This window comes from Gracilinanus agilis, chromosome 3, assembly GCF_016433145.1.
Source record: "Gracilinanus agilis isolate LMUSP501 chromosome 3, AgileGrace, whole genome shotgun sequence".
Taxonomy (NCBI): domain Eukaryota; kingdom Metazoa; phylum Chordata; class Mammalia; order Didelphimorphia; family Didelphidae; genus Gracilinanus; species Gracilinanus agilis.
In genome coordinates this window covers 454,021,602-454,029,574 of record NC_058132.1, presented here as the reverse complement: position 1 = coordinate 454,029,574, position 7,973 = coordinate 454,021,602, and the positions used below count along the sequence as shown (strand labels likewise).

Sequence of the window (7,973 nt, the reverse complement as noted above, 5' to 3'; positions counted from 1 at the left end):
AGAGAGAGAGAGAGAGAGAGAGAGAGAGAGAGAGAGAGAGAGAGAGAGAGAGCACGTGCATGAGCTGTGATTTAAATAGAGTGTTTAGAATGTTTATTTCCAGATGTGAATCTCTTTTTAGAAAAAAAAATCATTGACTGAATTCAAAGTTGGTGTTGGTTTCTAGATGTTTTTGCCCAGCCAACATAACTATAGGAACTGAGACTGAATTAGAAAGCATCTTGGAGTAAAAGCAAAAATGATCCTTTTCCAGATCCAACTTTGACAGGAAAGCCAAAGCAGGGTGCTAATTTAGAGGCAGATTAGTTTTGCAATGCATGTTGGTCTTTAGCCCTTAAAATCTTGGTGGGGGAAGCTGGGTAGCTTAGTGGATTGAGAGCCAGGCCTAGACATGGGAGGTCCTGGGTGCAAATCTGGCCTCAGACACTTCCTAGTTGTGTGACCCTGGGCAAGTTATTTAACCCCCATTGCCTAACCCTTTCCACTCTTCTACAGTTCCAAGGCAGAAGGTAAGGGCTTAAAAAAAAGAAAAAGAAGTCTTGGTGGCCTCTGGGACTCTAGGAGAAGACTAACCAATCAGCCAGCTGCCCGGGTAGGTGAAGAGTGAGGAGGTGTCCCACAGCTGGAATCCTTCCATGGGTGCTAGCCAACTCGCTTTTATAATTTCTGTAATCCCATAGCCTACTAAGTAAGTCACCATTCAGGAGAATATGGAAGCCTTGGCTGCATTTTCTCTGGTGGACCAATAACATTTGATATTTTTCTTTTGAAGTTGATTGGGCTTAATTTCTAGTGAATAGTCAATTGTTTCCAGGTTCTTCCACTTCTTCACTTAGTTGATCGATTTATAGGTGAAACCCTGCAAATAAACATAAACCTTGGCAGAGATGGGATTTGAATTTAGGGCTTCTGAAAACAAATTCTGCATTCTGTTAAAACTGTCTTTTCTTCTTGACCAAAGATGTAAACAAATATGTGGACCAATTGGAATAATTCATTTATCCAAAGAGTAGCTTGATGTAGTAGAAAGAATACTTGATTAGGAGAGAGGAAACCTGGGTTCTAATCTCTTCTCGGCCATTAACTCACTTTGGGCAATTCAAAACCTTTCTGAAACTTGGTTTCCTCATGTAAAATGGAGAAGAATGAGATTCATTTGATTACTCCTAAGATCTCTTTTTTTAACGCTCAACATTCTATGATTAAAATTTTTGGAATGCCTACTATGTGTTAGTATTATGTTAGGTGCTATGGAGGAAACCTAGAAGTATATAGTTCTGTTTTTGCCTTCAGAGAACCAACACACATGAAACAATTAAAGAGTAAATAAGTGTTAAAGTGTTTGCACTGGCTTTGAGTTCTAAGAAGGAATGTGGATTAGAGTCTCAGAGGATCCTTCATGGTGAAGGCAGAACTTAAGCCAAATATTGAAGGAAGAATGAAGGTAGAAATTGGGAGGGGAGTGGGGTGCACCATAATATTAAAGGTATGGAGAAGAAATGAATATAGCATTGGGTGTTAGAAACTCACCTGATTAGAACAGAGTGAGCATATTTCTGGATATGTTGAATGAGTTTCTTTTTGGAGCATAAATCATTGAGGCACTTTTTTTTTAGTTTATCTAATTAATTAATTTAGATTGTCTTTCCATGGTTACATGAATCATGTTCTTTCCTCCCTCCCCCCCAGTCAACAAGCAATTCCACTGGGTTTTACATGGAGGCACCTTTTAATTTTAAAAATTCTGTGAAATATTAAAGATACAGAATAGAAATGAATATTGTGTTGGGTGTTGGGTGGAGACTCATCTGACTAGAACAGAGTGGGCATATGAAGAGGGATTGAAGAGGGATTCTTTTTGGAGCATCAGTTGGAATGTGTGGACATTGAAGTTCCTATTAGCTCTTCAAATGAAATGATTCTGTGAAATAACAGGGCTTGTTTACCAGATGAAGGAGTGAAGAAGGCAGACTCTTATTTCTATTTTTTAGATAAGGGGGGAAGAGGAAAAGTGGAGTTCTAAGCCCAGGCCAATAGTCACAGAAAAGAAGCAACAGCTCGGGATGCAACATTAACAATTTTGAGTTGAGGAATAAAGAAGTGGAGCTTTAGACTACAGATTATATCTTAGCCTCCTCAGAATGTTTATATGTTTAATTAATATCTTATCACTTATTCTAGAGTTACAGTCTCCGTTATCAGACACATATAAAGACTCACTGCTGTTTATTTCTTTCACCTGTTGGTATCAGAAGTATTGAATTAACTTTAGGTGCAAGGTCACTAGTAGTTTCGTACATCATAGTCCGGCTAGCCTCTCATCCATTCGGGCAGCGTCTGGCACTGTTCTTTATGATGTTCCACATCTGGAATCTTGGTCATGCATCTGGTTCACTTTAGGCGACACTGCCAGAGAATGCTTTATGATATTCTTGGGCATGATACAACATGGTTGTAGGCTGCCATATATTCAGAATTCAGTTGACCTATAGTCTCATTCTAGAATATCCCCTGATTTGCTAAATGCTTCAGTTTTTTTTTTTTTTTTTAAGCCAGGTAGGAGCTATATAATAAATAGAGCACCGGCCTTGAAGTTAGAGGACCTGAGTTCAAATTCTGCCTGGGCCATTTATTATTTGTGCAACCTCTAGGCAAGTCATTGAACCTGTTTACCTCAATTTCCTCATCTGTAAAATAGGGATAATAATGGCACCTACCTTCCAGGTTGTTGGGAGGACCAAATGAGATAATATTTGTAAAGCACTTAGTAAGTGCTATCTAAAATGCTATATAATTGTTAGTTCTCTCTCTCTCCCCTCCATCTCTCCCTTTCTCTCTCCCCTCCCCCCCTTTAAAAAAATCCTGCCTCATTACCTACTAGTTGTATGACCCCAGGCAAGTTGCTGAACATTCCTCAGCTTTTATTTCTCTATCTGTTAAATGGGGATAATAATAGCATCTACCTCATATGGTTTTTTTGGAGGATCACTAGAAATTCTATGTAAAGTTTTGCAAATCTTAAATGCTATATAAATGCTAGAATATTATTATTATCAATTTCTTATTTTTAAAGGGAGGTCCTAGGTTACTTTGGCACTTCCTTTTTTCTGAGTACATGGTGGAGTGGGAAGGGTGCTGAATTTGGGCTTGGGAGACTTTGGTTTGAATCCTAGTTTTGACATAAATTGACTTTCTGTTTAAATTCTTTTACTGTTCTGAGCCTCAGTTTCCTCACCTATAAAGTAAGGTTAATAAAACTTGAACTAAATCCTGGAAGTGACTATTGATAGTAAAGTGCTGTACAAAGTGAAGTTTTTATTTTTGCCTCAGGCCGAATAAAATAATTCAGCATACCTATATGCCAAAATATGAATTTATTAAAAATCATTGTGAGAATAAATGTTAAAAAATTAAATAGCATACCACTTCCCCCCAAAAAAGCTGTAATATGTTAATATTATGTAATAATATACTTATAGATTTATGTAAAAAAATGGTTTCTTTAAAGAGCAAGTTGCTGCCATACATTTACACTTGTCTGATATTTACACAATTTGGAACACATCTGGTATGCAGAGTCAAGTACACTTTGATATAAGATGCTATCAATTTCCCCTAATCTACCTGCTGTTCTGTGATGGAGTGGAAAGACTGCAGAGCACTAGGGTTCAAATCCTATTTGTGATGCGCTCACTACCTATGTGACCTTGGAAACTTAACGATCCTAGGCTTCATTTTCCTCAGTTGTAAAATGAAGAAGTTGATCTAGGTGACCTCTGAGATTCCTTCTAGCTGTAGATCCATGATCCTCTTTGTGGCTTCATGGGGAGGGGGAAAGTACCTTGTACCATGATGGACACGAGGGTTCTACTCCCTTCCTGAGGTCCAGTTTCTGACAGGAGAGTGAGCCTATAGGATATCATATGCATATAAACTATTAAAAAAAGCAAAGACCTTTCATCCCAGTAAAGTCAGATTTTTCACTTAATTTTTTTTAAGTCCCTTTCAGTAGAAAGAGAACCACAGGAAAGCAACAATAATTACCCAGATGACCCGTGGAGAATAACTGAAGAACAGCGAGAATATTACATCAATCAATTCAAATCCCTTCAACCTGACCTGAGTTCCTTCATTTCAGGTAATGATTATTCAGGGGGAAGTCAAGGAGGCTCCTCAGTACTTCCTTGTCCTTACAAGAATGCAAAGTAAACTGTATTAAAGTCTGAAGAAGCAGATCAAATGGAGCCACTTATGGCGAGCTTCTGTTCTTTGTTGTTGTTTTTTTTTGTTATTGTTGTCTTTTCTCTTGTGTGACTTAATTATTTTACAATTATAAAAGATGAGTAGAAACAGCAGAAATCATCCCACTGGACAATTTCTTTTTCATTTTCAAAGGGATTAAGTGGAAGCTGGAGGGGGTTTGTCCCCCCACACTAAGCACTGATTGAAATCAGCTCTGATATCAGCATTCATGTCTTTTAAAAGATACTTAAGGGGGCAGCTGGGTAGCTCAGTGGATTGAGAGTCAGGCCCAGAGATGGGAGGTCCTAGGTTCAAATTTGGCCTCAGACACTTCCCAGTTGTGTGACCCTGGGCAAGTCACTTGACCCCCATTGCCCACCCTTACCAATCTTCCACCTATGAGACAATACACAGAAGTTAAGGGTTGAAAAAAAATTTAAAAAAATATTAAAAGATATTTAATTGCTTAAGAGTAACAACAATAGTAGTAGCAATTATAGTTTGTACTTTACATTTTCCAAAATTCTTTGCGTCTGTTATTTTTTTTAAAAGGAGGACTTTTCCTCCCTTCCACAACCCCAAATTACAATGTATAAATAGTTGGTGCTACACTTTTTATGGAAAAGTGTTCTTCATTTTCTCAAATCTTTCTCATCTAATTTTTTTTGTTTTTTTAAATTAAAAAAATTAAATTAAGAAGCATTTATTTTCCTTCTCCTTTCCCACTGGGTTGAGGTAGGGGACCTGAAATCTTTGTAATAAATATGTATAGTTGGGCAAACAAAACAAAGTCCTATGTTGGGCACACTGAAAAATGTCATTTATCTTTTAAGCTTCCTAAGAGAAAAAAAAAGTCATAAAGGCTAGTAATATAAATATATGTAATATAATAGTATATATAATATAAATAAAATAGTATATTATTATATAATAAATTCCATATTATTTATATATAATAGTAATAAAATATAATAGCATAATATATTTATATACAATAATATGTTTATATTGTATATAATAGCAATATAAAATATATAATGTTTATATATAATAGTATTATAAATATAATTGTATAATATATTTATATAATAAAATATATAATGTTTTTATAATAGAACTATAAATAGAATATACTTATATAATATTAATATAACACCATATATTTATATAGAATAAAATATACTTATATATGATAATAAAATTGTTATACAATAATAACAAATATAATAGTAATATAAACATGAAAGTCTGTGCCTATGTAACAGCCTCTCTGAGTTGATTTTAGGAGTGTGTCATCCTACTGTGTGGGTATCACTTTGAGATCAAGAATGGATATTTCCAATCCCTCCAGTAAGGTTTCTTTTGGTAGTGCTACACTCACATTGAAAGATATACTTTTATTTACTTCTGCATTTGCATATATTTTCCTAGAACAAGGAAATAAACATGGATTGAAGCCTGAAGTAGGAAGATGAGGGCTGTGTTGTAAAGGATGGCAATTAGCTTGAATTAATCATGGATTGATTAGAGGTGACCAGATTCCTTAAAGGGCTCATTAAGCCTGGTTTCCCTCCATGAAATGTAAATGACTTGTGTATATTGGAGAGGCTGTATGGTTTAGTAGAGCCAGAACTAGTTTTGGAGCCAGACAGATGTGAGTTTAAATGCTACCTCTGACTTATACTAGCTGTCTGATGTGGACAATTAATTTAATTTTTACTGATTCTAGATGAGTTGCCTTTTTGCAGAGGTGATAGAAGCTCCTGCTCTAAAAGTTTCCTACAGATTTGAAATAAAAGGTTTGGACTCTGTCAAAAAAAAAATTAAAAAAATGGATGCCACTTTCTCCTTAATCTCTATACCTACCTCTCTGATAATTCCTCTCATTTATTTGTCTTTTTTGTCCATCCCCCTAAATGTGGCAGGCCCCTGATACTCTGTCCTTAGCCCCACCTTTTATCCTCCTTCCATTTTTCTCTCCCCAGTCATTTTTTTTTTCTTGCCATGACACCATTGAACATTTCTGGAGGGTTGCCTTCAAGTTACTTGATTTTAGTCCCAATCTCTCACCTGAGTTCTAATCTGACCCTGTTAACTGCTTGATGGAAGTCCTACTGGCACCTACAGCTTAATATATCAATGACTAAACTGAATCCTCTTCAAATCTACATGTCCCTCCTTTTCCCCAGCTTCATCGTTTCCCTTAATGGCACCACTATTTTCTGCACCATCCATACTCAATTTATTATTGAAACTTCCCCCTTTCTTTTCTCCAATATCCAATTAGTCCCTAAACCCTGTTGATTTTCCTGCACAATTTCTCTCACATCTCTCTTCCCTTTTCTACTCTCATTGCCACCACATATAGTCTTTCGGCATTTTACTTGGACAATTTGAATTGTCTTCTGACTAGTTTCTTTGCCTCTGTTCTCCCTGCAATCCATTCTTCATACCACTGCTAGTTTATAATCTTGTAGGGAAGGTAAGATAAAGTAATAAATAAATATAAATTAGGATACAAGAATAAAGCCAAGGTATAAAGAGAATTCTGTGAGAATAGTTATGATATTTCTGATTCCTGCAGGCAGGAAGCATGGAAATGAATTTAGATTGGCTACTGGTGTGCATATGGCTTCCTCATGCCCCCCAGACTCGTATCTGTGGCTACAGACCAACTTTTGTCCAATTTCCCTCTGGGGGTTATCTGGGACCCAAGCAGGAGAAGACAGAATTAGGAAACTAAGTGAAGGAGGCAGATAGATGGCTTAGTGGATAGGAGGCCAGACTTAGAGATGGGAAGTCCTGGGTTCAAAACTGGCCTCAGGTACTTCCAAACTTCCTAGTGACCCTGAGCAGATCCCTTACCTCCCAATTGCCTCACCCTTACTGCTCTTCTGCCTTGGACCCAATACTTAGTATTGATTCTAAGGCAGAAGGTAAGGGTTTACATAAAAAAGAAAATTAAATGGAGTTGGGGAGAGGAAGAAGAGGAAAAAAAAGACAATGGACTTGGGGAGAGTAAAGTAATTATTTTCTTGTGTGGCTCAAATTGGCTCTTGAGGAATTTCTCAAGGAAATTCCAAAAGAATAGTTCCAAAAATATTTTGAGAAAAGCAACCACTTCAAAGGAGAGCACTGGTGTGAAGATGCATGTTCCACATGTTGTACGAGGGCTTACAAAAGATTGATTGCAGTGAGAAAGTGTTGCTGTAGTGACAGTGGTGTAATCCATCATATGGAGAACCAGCATGTCCCAGTGGAAGTCAAGAGCTCTGGGTACAAATTCCATTTTCTTATTACTTGGTAATGTGAAAATGGGCATAACTCTCTGAACCTCAGTTTCCTCATTGGTGAAATAGGGATAATATCTACAACATTTTGTTCTTAAGCTCAGACTAGATAGTGAAAATCAAGGGCTTAAAGCATGATTTAAATAGCAGTTATTATAAAGTAATATGTTACTCTTGTGGGTGAAGTAGATATGATTCTGTGGATTCATCCTCAGTTCTATTTGACTTTGAAATTGGCTACTACTACACAAGAGTTGAGGCTTTTTGACACTGTGAAGCAATCGTAGTGGAGGAGGGATCAGAGGATCGATGATTTAGAGTGAGTAAGGTTTGGTTTATGTATTTTTAAAGCCAAGAATACCTTCCATAGCATGAAAATACAAAGAGGAGGAGGAGGGAAAAGGGAATAAGCATTTATCTAGATCCCACTACAAGCTAGGC

The 7,973-nt window shown here is 36.7% G+C and overlaps 1 protein-coding gene across 1 annotated transcript in view; it reads left to right on the top strand.

Moving 5' to 3' along the window:
* The window catches only part of REPS2 (RALBP1 associated Eps domain containing 2), a 251,336-nt gene that overhangs the window by 144,633 nt on the left and 98,730 nt on the right, over window positions 1-7,973 (top strand). The window contains exon 7 of the mRNA XM_044670340.1: window positions 4,000-4,138. Within this exon, the coding sequence (XP_044526275.1) occupies window positions 4,000-4,138 (139 nt within the window). The remainder of the gene's footprint in view (window positions 1-3,999; window positions 4,139-7,973) is intronic.